General features: G+C 30.7%; 1 protein-coding gene across 1 annotated transcript; it reads right to left on the reverse strand.

Moving 5' to 3' along the window:
- Window positions 1-7,322: 7,322 nt before the first annotated feature.
- On the reverse strand, window positions 7,323-15,682 carry LOC143081701 (fibrinogen-like protein A). The gene is made up of 5 exons (XM_076257444.1): window positions 15,269-15,682; window positions 13,089-13,231; window positions 10,123-10,219; window positions 8,739-8,903; window positions 7,323-8,118 (listed from the first exon to the last, which is right to left on the reverse strand). Exons 1-5 carry the CDS (start codon window positions 15,621-15,623, stop codon window positions 7,895-7,897), a joined length of 984 nt encoding a protein of 327 aa, XP_076113559.1. The 5' UTR covers window positions 15,624-15,682; the 3' UTR covers window positions 7,323-7,894.
- Window positions 15,683-17,689: the final 2,007 nt, after the last annotated feature.

A 17,689-nucleotide genomic window follows, 5' to 3' on the forward strand; every position in this document is an offset into this window, starting at 1 on the left:
GATTCTGCAAATATCACACTATAAACAATAGCAACTACAAAGACGACCAAAGCACCCTTTCTTCCCATGGTCATGCCGGTTTGTTTACATCGCTTACAACATTTAGGATAAAACAAAAGTAGACATAATACCTATATATATTTGTAAATCAAGTTTTCTTATTGAAAGGCTATACTTTGAATAGTATGCTAATCTTGTGTTTGGTCCAAAAGTCTACGGAATAGAAAAAATAGCTTGGTAACTTGGTATTCACTATAGCTAAAGCTTTTCTCTATAAATTTAACTATAATGGAAAACATTTACAAATTCATCCGACATCAGACAGCCACATGCAGCGTTTTAGAAGAGCTATTACATTTTTATACTAATGGTTTTAGGATAAACATGAATTAAATTCGAACGAGAATGATGAGTGAAATAACTTAAAAAGAAAATGTTACTTACAAAATTATGAAAATCTTCAATTGTTTGCCTGTTAGCTAGTATCTAAGTATGAGGTCACAAACTGTCGGTTTTTTTCAATGATAATATTGAATTTAATTTCTTGAAAAAAAAATAGTTCTTATGCAGTGTTTTCACGAACTGGCATTTCTTACGAGTTTTTTGTTTAAAAAATAAAGTCAGTATATTTTTTTTATAACACTACATATCTAAAATTAGAAAAAAAAGTCTGACGTTCGGTTAAAAAAAATATAAAAAATTACACAAACAGAAATTTTATAGAGCCTCAACTTCGCATTGTTGTCTCAAACTGTAAAAAATCAACATCGCGTGCGCTTACTTTGACCACTTAAGCATTAACCTTTAGCCATGATTTTTATATAAACTGTAACGTGACAAAGGGGAGGAACGACAACAACACAGACTGACGGACATAATTTAAAGCCTGGTATCTATGATGAGTATACTTACTTACGGACGGAAAAAACCATCCAGTAGGGCGTGATGTGTCTGTTTATAGTGATGCCCCTTTAATAAAAAACAATCGCAATGTATTAATTATAAAACTATAGAAAACTTTATTGTGTATTAACTATTCACACACTGAAACATAGCACTTAAATAAATAGCAGGGACTCATAGTATCACTATGACTGATTTTAACTCTTTCCTGTAGAAATCGTATAATGACGTGAGTTTTGCTTTGAATAACATGAATGTATGGGATTTTTTTAAAAGTATGGTTCCTTAATAAACTTAACATACTAGTTATTGCCCGTAGAAAGCTAAAAACATGAAATCCCACTCTAAAGAATCAAAAGCAAATATTTGTATGGTCTTGCCAGACCTGGATTACTGTTTTTCCATGGACCGATATTTTTCCACGTAGTATGTCTTGAATTATTTAAATCTTTGATCAGAATATACATGTGGATTGATTGCCTAACAACGTAGGTGTATGCAACGAAATATGACCATACAGCCTTCAATTATGAGCAAAACCCATTCAACACGCGGCTGATTTTATTCCACACAGTATTTCTTGAATTATTTAAATCTTTAATTAATACTGTTGTAATCGAATTCAAAAACATATTTTTAAAACTACCCGCCAAAAAAGCAAAATGAAAACAGGAGAAACAAAAAGAATCGCATAGCGTAACCATATTACCCCCAGACCCCGGATTTTAATTACAAAATACATAAATGATTTAAATGTCTTCTTTTTGTATAATGATTCTAAGAACATTTTCAATAATCAAATAAAACAGAATTCAAAATTTTATTCTGAACACAGGTTATTAATTAAGATACATTTAAGCCAACTGAATGACTCAGAATCTTAAATTCAAGTTAACTAAATCGAGGGATCATGTACAAACCCTCTGCATAAAAATATGTCATTGAACTCAATGTATTGCTGCGATTGTCAAGCCCTTCGAATACCTTTTCATCATTTATAATGAGAAAAATCAAGTTTCAGACTACCAAATGTAACTAATGGTTAATAAATAAAGGCACCATTAGTATACAGCTGTTAAAAAGTCATAAATTGATTGAGTGAAAATCAATCCGGGTCACAAACTAAAACCGAGGGAAACACATCTAATACCCATCAGATGAAAACGATAGAAAATTAAAAACACTGAAGTGCACAGACAAAACACAGGCAAAGATACTTAAAACGAACTATTTGCTAACAACTGTCATGGTAGAGGACATTGTAAGAATAAATTTGAGTGATTTGGAAAGATAGGAAATATAATGACAGAAGTTGATGTTTCTTTTATGGAGCAAATAAGAAAAAAAAAAACGTTCGCAAAAATTAATTTCCATGCGTTAAAAACTTGACTATCTTTAAACATCATACCCGATGTTTGTCATATTGATTTGAGGTATGACTATCAATGGAATGACAAACATTTTCATACCGAAAATCAAAACAATAAAATATTAATATTTTAATTTAGAATTTGACTTGGAAGTTTAACCACGTGAGTCCATTCTAGTTTTTGATAAATTAAAGATAATACAGGAACAAAAGCAATTTAATTAACAAACCAAAATAACAAATGCAATTATCGATGCAATCGATTTCATATTTTTGACATTATGATTGAAAATCAATTAAACTTTTTTAATAAGATTATTTCTCGTGTAGATAACCAGGTATGATTAGAAAAAAACCCGTTGTACTTTATCTAATCTAACGCAGTCAACGATAATCGGTTAAACAACAGCTTTTAACGGAGCAGACTCAAATTTCCCGCCATTAAACGCTATCTGTAAAAGCCTAAACAGACTAAAACGTCAAAACACATAATAAACTGTAATTGAAATGGACCCTTACTGCATCTACATATGTACTGGACAATTTTAGATCGCTGAGGTTCATATTCGAAGATCCAAGTGTAGAAGAGTCGTAAATTACATTCAGTTTAAACATAGATCAGACGAAAATGTCTTAGATTTTGTACGGTAATCGTAACTGGAAACACAACAAGAAGTATATTTCAAACACTCAACAGCACACTGCATATAAGTCAACTTCTCCATTATTTGAACGGACGACGATGTTATTGTCCTATTTCGATCAAGTCGAAACCTAGATTTTTGAGTAACCGAGTCTATCCAACATATACGGAGAAACAAAATACAAATCATTCCAATTTTTGACATTGTCAATTAATCTTTCAAACACAGGACTGTTCGCTCTATCAAATGTTTTCTTTCAAGGAGAAACAATCCTCAAAACTATTGTGCCATTTTGTTTTTATATTTTTTATTTGTTTAACTTGTAATACGACTCTATGTTTAGTATGTGATAATTAAACATTATTCATCAAATAAAGCAACGTTACATTATCAAACATCAATAGCTTTTTTTAACATTTAAGAACAATGTATATTTTTTCATTCGTTAAGAGACTTAATACACCTAATACTTCTAAAGTGTTAACATTGGTTTATATTTTTTGTTATGATTCATATGTTTTTAATACTGTTCAATTGTAATATGACTAATATTACTTCCATTTAAAAGCAAAGCTATATGCATTTTTACCTTTGTGATGTATTCTTCTTTCTGTTTTTCTAATGAGTACATAAAAAAGTGAAATAACTTTGAAAGTCCATTATCAGGTGTCAAAATCTAAAGCTCCACCATATCAAACGATTGAAAAATTTGTCATGAAATGATTTCGATTGATATGAAGTATCAAAATGGTATGCAAATATTCTATCGATTAATAAATAGTGGTTAATTTTGACATTGACCTATTTGAACAAACGATAAATGGAGAACGGAAATGGGGATCGTGTCAAAGAGACAACAACCTGATCAAAGAGCAGAAAACTGCCGAAGGCTATTAACAGGACGGGACTTCCACACAGCGAGAGAAAATCCCACGCATGGAGGTGGGCTTCAGTTGGGCCTGAAAAATAAAATGTTTAACGAGCGGTATGAATTTTGGGTCCTCAATGCACATGAACTTTATACTTGTTTTGCTTTCTAGATGTTTTGATCTGATGGTCATTGATGAGTCTAATGTTGACGGTACGCGTGTCTGGTGTATCAAATTGTAAGCCTGATACCTTTGATAACTATTTGGTACAGTGTTGCTTATGATGATTATCATAAACACAGTAAAACACAATTTGATCCGAAACACACAAATTTTGGAAAGAGAGGTGAATTTGTGCAACACTGACCCCAACAAAATATTGGGATAATCTCAGGGGCTCCCTTTCGATAACCAGATCATGATTCACATGTGGTTCCAGTTTTGTTGCATTTTTAAGTACAAACCCAGTGATAAGTCGAATATGGCGGATCACATTCGATTGCAAAGAGAACGGGATAGTCACTACAACAATTTGAACACTCCGTTCTCATTTGGGAAACAGATATCTTATATCTACAACCAACTGCAACTAGTGTTTGTGTCCGTAAAATTTACGAAGGAACAATTTCAACTTCACCACTTGAAACTCTTTGTTTAATAGCTTCTCTGTTAGCAACAACCCTCTCTAAATAAAATCGTGACAGGAAATAAAAGTCGTTGTATTCACAAGAAATAGAGCTTTTAAATTAAAACTGAAATCTAATAAGAAGTGAAGATTTATAGTAGACGCAAAATGCCAATGCTTAAGTTGTTTTTTAATATATTTGAACTAAAAATACAAAATTATCAATTATTTTATCATAAAATTTATTAATGATTAATTTTATCACAAAATGAAACATAAAAACATTTTACCAGTCAAAAATAAAGGAATGATAGTTTTCTGCATTACTACCAGTTTACAAAACCTTGAAAAAAGAATAATAAGCGAATAACAATAATGCATTTTATTGTGTGTTATCAGCCGATTTTAGCGCAATTCTTTGTAGATCTTTACTTTAATTGAAGTCAAATCCTCTATTTTAGTAATTTTTTATGTATATGTCCTTCAAATGCAAGTGAATACATTAAAAGAATATGTAAAAAAGTAATTATGATTGAACAAAGAAAGACGATATATATAGGAAGATGTGGAATGAGTGCCAATGAGAAAAATCTCCATCCAAGCTTGAATGGTTATAAACTACAAATTGTAAGCAATGCACGTACCGTTTTTCACAAGCTAACGCCGCAATAACACTAATTGACATTTAATGCAGTTGAAAAGAAGTCAATGAAATTTTCGAGCATTAATGATTTGTTTTAATGACTGTTTTTTGATAAAGCTTTAAAATGTTAATCGACGTTTAAAATAGTATGCTTAGCAACTATTTATGTTTTTATTTTCTTGCAAAGAAATGTAAACAATCAAGATGCTTTGCACAAACATATTTATCATAAGCAATTTGAATACAACCGCAGTTCAACATGTTGAAAGGTCTATAGTTAATTGATTCTCAAACCAAATCAGCAATTGTAACAAATAACATAATACATTACCTTTACTTTGATACATTTCAATTATCATAAAAGTATAAACAACGTGGCGTTTTAATGTCTACCGGTATCATCACATAGTAACATTCATCAGACATGACAAAAGATAAATCTCATTTCATAAGATTCAGATCGCAATTTATGTGAGAAAAGAAAGTTAGGTATTAACATGAAAATAATTATATTATACTTGTGAATACTCTTAAAATTAAAAGCATGATTGCGTCCCATGTAAACACAAGCATATTAAGAAATACCCGTTTACTATCAGTACCTTTGTTGATTATGAGGTTGTAATGTTTATCAGTTAATTAATAATACAGGTTTATTAAAAGTTTTAATTCCGTATTTGTTCTTGAACCCCTTTCTTTCCGTATTCTTAACCTTGTCTGTGACCTTTTCACTGTGTGACGTCACTATACGTCACGTTTAGAATTTTCTAACCTTCAATTAGGGACCTTACTCAAACGCACACACCTACCCCAGCATTGGCCCTTTTTTGGATTATTTTCTGCTGTTTTTAAATAGTTTTCAGGTTAATGGTAAGTGATCATCCAGCAGACGTGAAAAACACATTCATCGAGAGAAAATGATTTGTTCAGAATTAAAGGAATTATATCATGAACTTTCGACTTCAAAAATTTTATTAGTATTGCAGTATGTGTTTATGTCCAGTTTATGCGTTTAACAGTCATTTCAATTTCACAATTTACTGAAGGATTACTTCGGAGGATGGAACTTTTGGACGGATAGTTTTATTTGAATACTTGATAAATACTTATAGAAACAGACAGTGCTCGTTTATTTTCGTATCCTACAGTCAGTGGACGTTTAAAGATTTAGATAAAAACGAAAACTTTAATATTTAGAATTTCATTTTTTATACGTTTTCAGAAAGAGTTGATATTTATGATTTTGTTTTGTATCATTTTTAATAAATCAATTGTCGAAGTGTTCACGCAGGGACGGGGTGTGGCAAGATGACAGGGGGTCATGACCCTATCAATTCAACGTTATACCATATGCTAAATAATTTTCCTGTGGTACCACAGCAAAGTTGTGTTTATCATAAATGGCTCCCTATTGTTTACCAGAGCGGCCAGTTCATTGCATCTAACAGTTTTGAATTCTTTTATTCTCATTGTACCGAGGAAGTGTTATTCAGGTAATGATCTAGCGTAAGTGTGGGGTCGTGCTCCTCGTTCATTCAAATTCAACTAGTGAAACTTTTGTTAGTTATATTACAGGAAGAGCACCTACTTGCCAATATTACAAATCCGGGTCACACACCGGGGGAAACACATTTAATACCCATAAGATAAAAACGACATATCATTAGAAAGCAAAGACAAAACAAAGGCAAATATACTTAAAACGAACTATTTGCTATATCACATTGATTTGAGGTATTATTATCAATAAAATGACAAATATTTTCAGACAGAAAATTAAAACAATAAGATATTAATATAGTAATCTAGAATTGGACTGGAAAGTTTAACCACGCGATTCCATTCTGTGATAAATTATAGATAATATAGTAAAAAAGCAATGTAATTAACAAACCAAAATAACAAATGAAATCATCGATGCAATCGTTTTAATATTTTTTACAGTATGATTTAAAATTAATTAAACTTTTTAGATAATCGTATTTCTTGCATAGAATACGTTGTACTTTATTCAATCTAACGCAGTCAACGATAATCAGTAAAACAACTGCTTTTATCGGAGCGGAGTCAAATTTCCCACAATCACATCAATCGTATTCGTAGATCCAAGTGTACAAAAGTCGTAAATTAAATTCAGTTTTAGCCTATCTGAGACGAAAAATATCTGAGACAGAAAGCCTGATAAAAGATTAAAATGTTTTAAATCTTAATATTTCAGTTTAATTGTTATTAGTTCATTGATATAGGTTAATTATGTAATATTGTTAACGTGTGTGTTTTCCGTATATCATAACTATTTCTAGTGTCTCTTTTATAAATTTATTTGTTATTATCATATGGTGTTTAATATCAAATATTTTAAAGAGGCGAGACTCTAAAAAAGAATATGTCTGTTTATTTGATGTGGATGTGTATTTCATCGAATATTGAACTTTATAGTTAAAATGGGCACACTGTTCATTTATCATTAGTGTGACATTGGCATCAAAGTAACAAAGAAAAGAAAAAATAATACACTTCTTTTTAAGAATAATGCCATGTTGTCAACATTTATCTATCTACTTTGGTAGGATAAGATGGTGTACAACACTCTAAAACGAGATATGCGAATTATACCAGCTTGAATTGAAATAACTCAACGTAAAATTGACAAGTCTTTCTCATTAAAACTCTGAAGGTTTGATACATCTTTTAAATATTTCAACATCTATGTTCCATAAAGTTCTAGAGTAAAACATAATTTTCCCAAATGTTTTTGTAAGATATGTCGAGCACACTAACTTTATAATTATAACTTTGCATTTCTTAAAAAAAATAGCGATTTTTTTGTACAATATGAATCTAAACTCGTATCATCATTTTTGAATGTTTTAGATCATAGTATGCCCCGCCAAATGCTTTCCAAGCCAAATAAGTTCCATGAAGGTTTACTTGGTAACAAGACATGTACCACCAACCACCACTGTATTGTTGAGCACAATTTTGTATACTTGGATCAGTTACAAGATCATTATCAAAATCTCTTGTGGAAAATTTTATATCATTATGGTAATAGAAGCTATCTCCTGCAAAATATAATAAAAATCAGTTTTAAAATCTGTTTATTTGCAGAAAACTTTGCATTGTTTTTTTCATAATATATATTTCTATAAAGGTATGCTATGTTTTACATTCGATGTGCACATGAACAGATGAAAGTTATCCAAAATGTTGCTGCTACTTATTTGATCTTCTTTCTTGTTGAAAACATCATAGTATACATTAGATGTGCACATGTAAGTTAACAAATACATGGATTATTTTCTCACTATAAAATTCTGAATGAACGTAGATTTATATTGTCAAGATAATAAATACATGGAGCTCAATGATACATTTCATTATTCTTCAAAAAACCGTTTAAAAAGGGAGCACTTACATGCACTCAAATGTGTGTAGATCATTTTTTTGTATAAATACCCTTCCAGAGAACCGGAGATCACCCTCAGTTTTTGGTGGGGTTCGTGTTGCTTAGTCTTTATTTTTTAAATATTGTATTTTGTGTACTATTGTTTGTTTGTTTGTTTGTTTGTTTTGTTTGTTTTTTTTTCATTTCTAGCCATTTTTTTCATCTATATGCGTTTGAATGTCCCTCTGATATCTTCTGTCTCTCTTTTGAAATTTAATGTATTCAAATGAACAATACCTGCAGTTCCACTATAACCATCAATAGACAATTTGTATTGTGTATTTTCATCTCCAACTATGAAAATCCTGTAAACTGCATATCTTGTTTCTCCATTCCAGTCCACTAGATCTACTCGTAATTGGTAATTCCTCTTTGATGTCAGCATATGCAAATTATCATTGCCTATAAACAATAAGCAAAGTAGGACATATAGAATTAGAAAGAAAGTAGCATTGTTTGATTAATAGTTGTTACCTTATAAAAGCGAAAAGCGGTCTAGTAATAAATTACCTTAGCCGTATTTGGCACAACGTTTTGGAATTTTGGGTCATCGATGCTCTTTAACTTTGTACTTGTTTGGCTTCATAACATTTTTGATCTGAGCGTCACCTATAAGTCTTATGTAGACGAAACGCATGTCTGCCGTATTAAAGGTGCACAGGGAATCTAAATTATAATCCTTGTACCTTTAATTTGATAACTATTTAGTAGCCAGATAAAAAAAATCTGACACATGAATATATACGAAATCTAAATCATAATCCTGGTACCTTTAATTTGATAAGTATCTAGTAGCCAGATAAAAAAAAAAATCCGACACATGAATATATCATGCACAATTATTAACTTTAGATATATTTTAATATTCGAAATAAAGCAGGTAGTTGTGTTCTGATAAGATAAAATAAAAGTATCTCAGGTTTAGCGTTGAAATTAAATTAATATCGTTCCGTTTTGATGCTCAACTATTTTCTCATGACGATGGTATATATATTTATTTATATATATAACTTTTTCTTTAAAAAAAAGATGGACTTTTTAAATATGAGGATAATAACATTAACAATACCATTTTTAAATACACCAGCTGCGCATTTCAACAATTAATGTCTCTGCGGGGAAACTGGAGATCATGATATTCAATTTACCAATAACATTTAATTGCAAGTGCTGTATTTTATACGAAATTGTCTCTTAATAGAAGATTAAATAACAGTTTCGGTCAGACGAGCTTCAATACTTTGAATTAACCGAGTGGGTGCAAATCTTATGATGTGTTTGTGATATTCTCGCGACTAAACATTTAGCAGTGACCTCATCATAGTTGCGCAGGAGATATACAAGGTTTCCAACATTAAAACATGACTTGAAATTGTTTTTTTTCTTGACTTTAATATTTTAACGTTTGATTACTTTTAGTCAATATAGGATTGGATATCATTGCTGAGTAATTTTCAGTCTTAAATCGTGATTAAACAGTTCTGCAATTTGTGTTTGTTCATAGTTGGCTTGACCAGAACACATGTATCAATGCAATATGTGACAACCAATACGGAGAGATAGATGTCTAATGACAAGATAACAAATTTGAAATCAAATACAGGTAATACATGTGTCTTACCTATCCAGAAATCAGATGAAATAATACCAAATCCATTTTTATATTGAGCCCAGTCTGTGTAAAACATTGTTGAGCTGGAGTTTCTATTCTGTATCACCTTCAATTGAATATACCAATATATTTCGGTTAAATAGTAATCAATGAAAACATATGTATGATGTATATCAAATAATGTTTATTATATGAACAAAAAAGTACAACCACAAAAAAAAAAAAAACGAACTCGGAGGAAAAGTTAAAAGCAATATGCATTTTGACCTTTGTGAATTATATAATCGTCTTGTTTTGACAATGATTATATATATATAAAAAAAGGGAATAATAAAATAACCAACCGAACTCCAAGGAAAAGAAAAAATGGAAGGTCCCGATCAACGGACAAAATCAAAAAAATCAAATACACGAATAGACTTGGTACGGGCATACCATGTTACTTCCAAACATTTTTTTTTGTTTTCCTGTAGTAACAATTTTCATATTAAAAGATAAACCATGAAAGAAAAACAACCAAAATAGTACATGTAGTATACACTTTGCAATATGCTGGTAAGCAGACTTTGACAAAAACCTCAAAAACACAATCTACGAAAATCAATTTTTCCTCCATTCTCGAAAATACATGTATTCACTTGTTGGTGTTAAATTCTTATAATGACCTGCAGAGGGGGTTTGGATTCATGTCATTCAGCAAATATCTCATTGCCGTGTTTCCAATATTGCAATTTACCCGAAAGCAAAAAGAGTAATGGCTGACATAGAAGCTTAAATAAATCTGAATTCAAATATATCTACAACCAATAGAAAAAAAAACCCATTAAACTATAGGTGTGAACACGAAATAAAGCAAAAGTGATTTTATCTTTACGTTGCTGTTTGTATTATTATTATTTTCAAATTTTAAGATTCATCTATCATCTAAATCGGTATTTGATGGATTTAATCAATAATATCATATCAGTACTGAACCACTTACAATAGGGAATTCTAAATCCTTGGAGACTTAATGTCACCAAAATAAGGCAGCAAAATACAATTGATTCAGGCAATTTCACCATTTGAATGTGTCTCAGGTGTTATTGTCAAAGTATAAATCTTTCAAGCAGAAAGGAGTAGGTCCGGTAAGGGCCGATTTTGGCCTCAAATTTCAGGCTCATCTGACGAAAGATTTTGGACACTTTTCAAACACTTAAGTGTCTATTTCAATTGATTCAATTATTTTATGTGAAAGATTTTAACTAATTTAGTCATTGAAAACGCTCCGATTAAAGCTTAAATATGAAAAATCTATCAAATATGCCAAAAAATGTCACTTTTCAGATGGGTTTTGTCAAAAACGAAAGTGGCCGCATTCGTGTTCATCCTCAACCTTTATATATGTTATGTATTATCATCAAATACAACTTACATTTCAATATTATGAATGAACACGAATGCGGCCACTTTCCTTTAAGACGGAAACCGTCTAAAATTTAACTAAAATGCTAAAATTGTGAAGATTTCGGTAATTTAGCATGACTTAATGATGCTAGTACCCAATATATGTGCATTGTTTTGTCAAAAATAGCTCATATTTATGTAGCAGAAGCATTCTACTTTCCAGTAAATAGCTCAAAGATTACATTTTCACAATTTTGTAAAACTGCTATATGTTGGGGGCAAAAAGGGGTCTAACTGAACCTACTCCTTTAAAAAAAAAAACCAATCAGTCTGACTACCAGGAAAACAGTTTGTAGTGAAACAATGGTATTTTAAGCTACATTTCATTTCATGTAATTTGTTCAGAAGGTATTAACATACCAATGATTGGATTGTGTGTTTACGATGACGTCATCAAAACAAGGAAGGAATGCAAAAGACAATTGATTCAGGCAATTTCACCATTCGAATGTGTCACACATATGACTGTCAAAGTATAAATCTTTCAAGCAGAAATAAAAAAAAAAACAATCAGTCTGACTACCAGGATAAAAAGTTTGTAGTGAAACAATGGTATTTTAAGCTACATTTCAATTCATGTAATTTGTTCAAAGGGTATTAACATACCGTGATGGGATCGTGTGTCCACGATGACATATTATTTTTTTAAGGTATGACAATAAACGTTTAAAAAAAGAACATATTGCCCTTCCATTGATGAATAAAGATTGAATTAACAAATATTGATTTCATCAACAATAAATTATAACCTTTAAGTAAGATTTTGTAAATAAGTATTCAAACTGATGAACAATAGTCACTTGACTAAATAAAAGTGTAAACTACTGTCAAGAACTTATCTAGAATTAATTGTAATGTTAAAGGAAATATTAATCAAGACAAAGATGAGTGTGCCATTATGAAAACCTGATGCCACCTCCGGTTTAAACCTAATGGGACTTGGTTCTGTTGAATGATGAAATGTGTATATGCGCCTTTACTTTAATGTCTACATATCCGTTATGTTTGCCTTAAATATTTTGTCATCTCGATTCTCGTGTGTTACCCTCTCAGCATTGGAGAATCAGCAGCTTTTAATTACAACACTGAAATGTCATTTTGTCATTAAAAATTATCATAATTTGTTGCTTCAGACTCGCGTAACTTGTTACCTCTTATAAGACTCACCAATCATTTGAAAGGAAAAATCAAATAGGAAGTTTAAGACATTTAAACTAAAGCTAAAGCTGTATTTTGCCTGGGCTAAGAAAAAGACTTCTGGAACACAAAAGTGTTTGATACATATATACAGGTAAACGAAAGAAATATCAAGGACAGTACATGATGTTAGAACAGTCAATTGCATGTGCAGCGGGAAAAAAATGAAAGGGTACTAAATCGTTACCATGATATCACATGCAATATTGAGAAACAACAACTTTATTAAAAGTTGACGATTAACTACGTCTATTTAATAATGTCTGTAGAGAAACTGTAATTTCTCTGATAATGTTTTAATCAATAATCAATTATGATGATAATGATCTTACAGTCCAACCTCCTGTATCCGTGTTCATATCACACTGTACTTCGAGTGCACCTATACCTTCGGGGTAAATTGTAAATTCACCGCTTATTGTTGACCAACATTTTAAAATATCACTACAGTCGAAAGGAATATCTGTAAAATTTTCTGAAATTGAAAATACATGTACGTGTATAATGAAATATCTAAACAAAAAGATATGTCTGTTGGTTTTTTTTTTATAGAAAAAACAGTCCTTGGTGTCAACAGGGCTTGTTTATTATTATTCACATGTATAAACTCGGGGTATAACCGCCGTACGGTTAATTCCAGACATTGATTCATATCGGATCAATGTCAAAATACTGTCCTTCGAAGACGAGAAACATTAAAAATAAAATAAGACAACTCGCATATGCAATGCACAAAGAAGAAAGGTTGGCTTTTTTTTTGTGTACATTATTTATAATATTACATGAACAACAAATATGCATTCTATGCAGCAAAAAGAATTTCAAAGCTCACGACCATTTTTAGTTTTTGATTACGTCTACCATATTATATCTTTGTAAATAAATTGTTGAATCCAGATTGTTTTGCACAAAGTCTCTGTTTCTCTCTATCTATTATTAACTGATGAATATATGAGATACATCAGATAAAAATTTACCGTATGCAAATGAGTATCAATACAATTAACCGTTTGTCGGGTTGATAATTGGTTATGCGTAATCTGTAATAAGTTTGAACTGATATAAGAACCCCACAAAAAACTCAAAACTCATCTTTTATTTCGTATTTGAATGTTTTTATATCAGTAAAAGTTTCACACATTTACACGTATATGTGTATTTGCATATGGTCGATAGCGATCCGCCGTAGCTTATGTAAAACTTCAACAAAATACAAACTCTTTGAATTTCAGTTATACACATGGAGATATTTAACAAATGGTATCCGTAATAACCTACTGTACCGTTTGTTGTCTTTACATATATGTCTTTTATATGTACAGTTCGTTGCTAATTCTTCTACTATTGGGTGCGCGTTTTGAATTTTCAAAATAAATTGATATGATAAAAATGTGTATACATAATGCGTGACTAATATGTCTGAGCGTCACTGATGAGTCTTATGTAGACGAAACGCGCGTCTGACGTATTAAAATATAATCCTGGTACATTTGATAACTATTGTAAAGCTTATGAAAGTGACATACTTCAAATTTTTCATTAAAAATACACCAATATGATAATAACGTGTAATTAACTGACTTATTAGTCGAGATGTTTTGTACCATAATTTTAATTTGGGCAACATTGAACCATTTATAATTAAATTTTCTATCTAAGAATCTTTTAAAACAACAAACGAAAAGCACTTAATTACAGGCTCCAGACCTGGGACAGGCATATGCATACAGAATATGGCGGGGTTAAGCATGTTAGCGAGATCCCAATCCTCCCCTAATCTGGGAGAGTGGAGTAACATTACAACATAAAAACGAACTATAAAAATCAGTTGCAAAAGGCTTAACTCATCAGATGGATACAAATAGAAATACTACACAGAGTGGACGTGGCCGGATACTTGTATATCCCAACAACAACAAAAACACGAAGTACAGATCTGAGAGTACTCTCAGTTACTGGCGGCTAGTTCAAAGCCACTAGCAACTTATAAAAAAATTAATGCATCTAAGACTACATCTAACTAGTCTATATAATAATATAGTAAATTTGTTCCCGTGATATAATAACGTTTCGAAAAATGCATTTAATGCAGAAGTTTGATTGCAGCTGTATCCATTTAATAATGATTGGTATTTAACAATAACACTAACACATCTTTTGCAGCATATTATTAAATAGTATTTTGCTTTCAAAGCAATGAATAATTTTCATGTATTTCCTTCGATTTAGGAAATCATGAATATTTGTTCATACAATAAAATGCAAATTGACTTTCTAATTCAATCTTTATGTAACAATGTTACGGTCAACTTCAATAAGGAGGAACCCGTCATTTTGAATTAAAGGAATCAGCAAATGTTCGATTTCTTCTATATTATCGAAATTTAACAACACCTACATTGTACCACGAAATCACAGTTTCGATAATACTACTTGCATGGTTCATAATAGACTATATAAACTGAAATATAATTTCTCTTGGAATTACACAAACAAATATATACAAACAAACCTTTGTTTTCTCTGACCATTACAACAGATTCTTCAGACGATTTCGTTTGAACATTGCAGCAACCAGATGTATCAGTAACACACACTTTTGTACTTTCGTTATAACTGCAAACGCAACAAGATTGACTTTTTAAACATTCAGCAGCACATCGCTGTAAAGAACTTTCTTCTGTCGAAATCATAGACGACGATGTTGTTAGTATTTTGTTTTTATGAATCAGAAATTGTCCTGTTTGAAGATCAGAGTTTATTAAATGTATATGTAAAAGTAATACCATACAAAGAACTCTCCTGCTTGTCTTTCCTAACTGATGAAAATGTTCTCCCCTGCTTGACCATAGACGACCGTCCATCATAAAATTATCCGATTGCAATACTTAGAAGTAGATCCATTTCACAATTTGTTTGCATTTACTTACTTATTGACTAATTTAAATCGATTGTAATGGTTATTTCTTTTAAGTATTTAAATTGTTCATTATAATTGAGCTATTAAAATTTTGCGAAAAACATAATTCAAAAGATTTAATCAATGAGAAACGAACAGCATCGTTTGTTGCTTTGTTCAAAGTATTCAATGATAGTGCAATCCATTACGTTTTTATATGATATATAGATTATGTCTTGACGTTTGTATACTAATTATAAAATGTAGTTATAATTGCAAATTAGACAACTATTCACCAGAGACCAAATGAATTAAAAATTAAAATAATAAAATTACCGAACTCCGAGAACAATTATATACGGAAAGTCCCTTATATGACAAATTAAAAAAAGAAGCTCAAACACATCAAACGAATGAATAAAAACTGTCATACATAAAATTGAGAATGGAAATGGGGAATGTGTCAAAGAGACAACAACCCGACCAAATAAAAAAACAACAGCAGAAGGTCACCAACAGGTCTTCAATGTAGCGAGAAATTCCCGCACCCGGAGGCGTCCTTCAGCTGGCCCCTAAACAAATATATACTAGTTCAGTGATAATGAACGCCATACTAATTTCCAAATTGTACACAAGAAACTAAAATTAAAATAATACAAGACTAACAAAGGCCAATCATCAGATTGATACAAATATGAACCTGGTATTATAGCTAGCATAACCTCTTACTCGTATGACAGTTGCATTATAATTATATTGACAACAATGTGTGAGCAAAACAAACAGACATAATAGGTAAAAATGTCAAAAAAAGGGGTACAGTACTCAATATGGTGTTGTCATCTTAATCGCTATAAATTCAACCACAAATATCAACAAAGAAAAACAAAAAGGCAGCTTCATCGCACAATATTTTCTTAAAATGTCATGTATCAAATCAGGAATATGGAAGTTGCTACCACATTGTTCGTTGCTATGTACGTTGGTGTTGGTTTTTGTTGCACGTCAATGTTCCCGTTGTTCCTTTGTTTTATAGTTGATGTCTTCCCTCGGTTTGATTTTGAGTCCCAGAATTGTTTTAATCTAATCAATCGATTTATGAGTTTAGAACAGCGGTGTACTACTGTTGTTTCATTTACCATGGCACAAGTGCAATACCACAATGACGGGATGCATCATTATCGAGCCACTTGAAATAGGTATTTCCAAAAGTACACTCAACTGTAAAAAGTAATAATATACAAAGATAAATAAAGGATTACTATTACACTTTATTAGAACAATAAACAACGTCAGTACCTAGATTCTATATTTCAACTCCATGGTGTATTATTTGTGAAATTAATACGGATCCAACAAGAGTCTGAGAAAAGGGAAGTAACTCTGACAGTTTGAAGATTAGGAAATATACATGTACTTTGTAGATTTAGATTACTCAACACTGAAAAAATAAAAACAACCAAGTATTACTGAAAGCTTGTATATTATTTTGAAATTGTTCTTATTTAGTCATAAGTTATTTCAAATAAAATAAGATTTATTAAGATTGTTTAGTGATAATTAAACTAATTGAGAAAAAAAAAATAGAACATCATTTTTGTCCTTATTTTTTTTTTTCATTGAAACAAGATTAATTCTCAATACAAATAGTACTGATCAATATAGCTTTTACAGAATTACATTCTTTTTTGGAATTTAGAGATATCAAAACACATATTTCAATGGGTTCTTTAGAAATATTATCAGATCAGTTAACTATCAAGGTCTATGTCACAATTAAAAGTGAAGAGCTAAATCTAATCTTAAGTTATAAAATGCATCATATATTGTATTCATAATACACATTTCACAAATGAAAGTGAAATGAATATCAGGACCATGTGGGCATTGAGTGTTACTTTTCATCTTTCTCGTCAAATTGTTGAGGTGTTGCTGTAATGTTGTAAATGTTATAATTTTTAATTTAAGAGTATTAAAAGAGAAAAAAAATGTCAATGGTTATTATCTAACATGTAAATTACATATTTTTAAAGA

This window comes from Mytilus galloprovincialis, chromosome 7 (genome assembly GCF_965363235.1).
Source record: "Mytilus galloprovincialis chromosome 7, xbMytGall1.hap1.1, whole genome shotgun sequence".
Taxonomy (NCBI): Eukaryota; Metazoa; Mollusca; class Bivalvia; order Mytilida; family Mytilidae; genus Mytilus; species Mytilus galloprovincialis.

Bases quoted from the DNA above. Each gene is read 5' to 3' on its own strand.
- LOC143081701 (XM_076257444.1), bottom strand. From the start codon at position 15,623: ATGATGGACGGTCGTCTATGGTCAAGCAGGGGAGAACATTTTCATCAG. The intron at 13,232-15,268 runs GTTTGTTTGTAT...TTTCAATTTCAG, and splicing joins AATGGTCAGAGAAAACAAAG to AAAATTTTACAGATATTCCT. The intron at 10,220-13,088 runs GTAAGATCATTA...ATTCAATTGAAG, and splicing joins CGGATACAGGAGGTTGGACT to GTGATACAGAATAGAAACTC.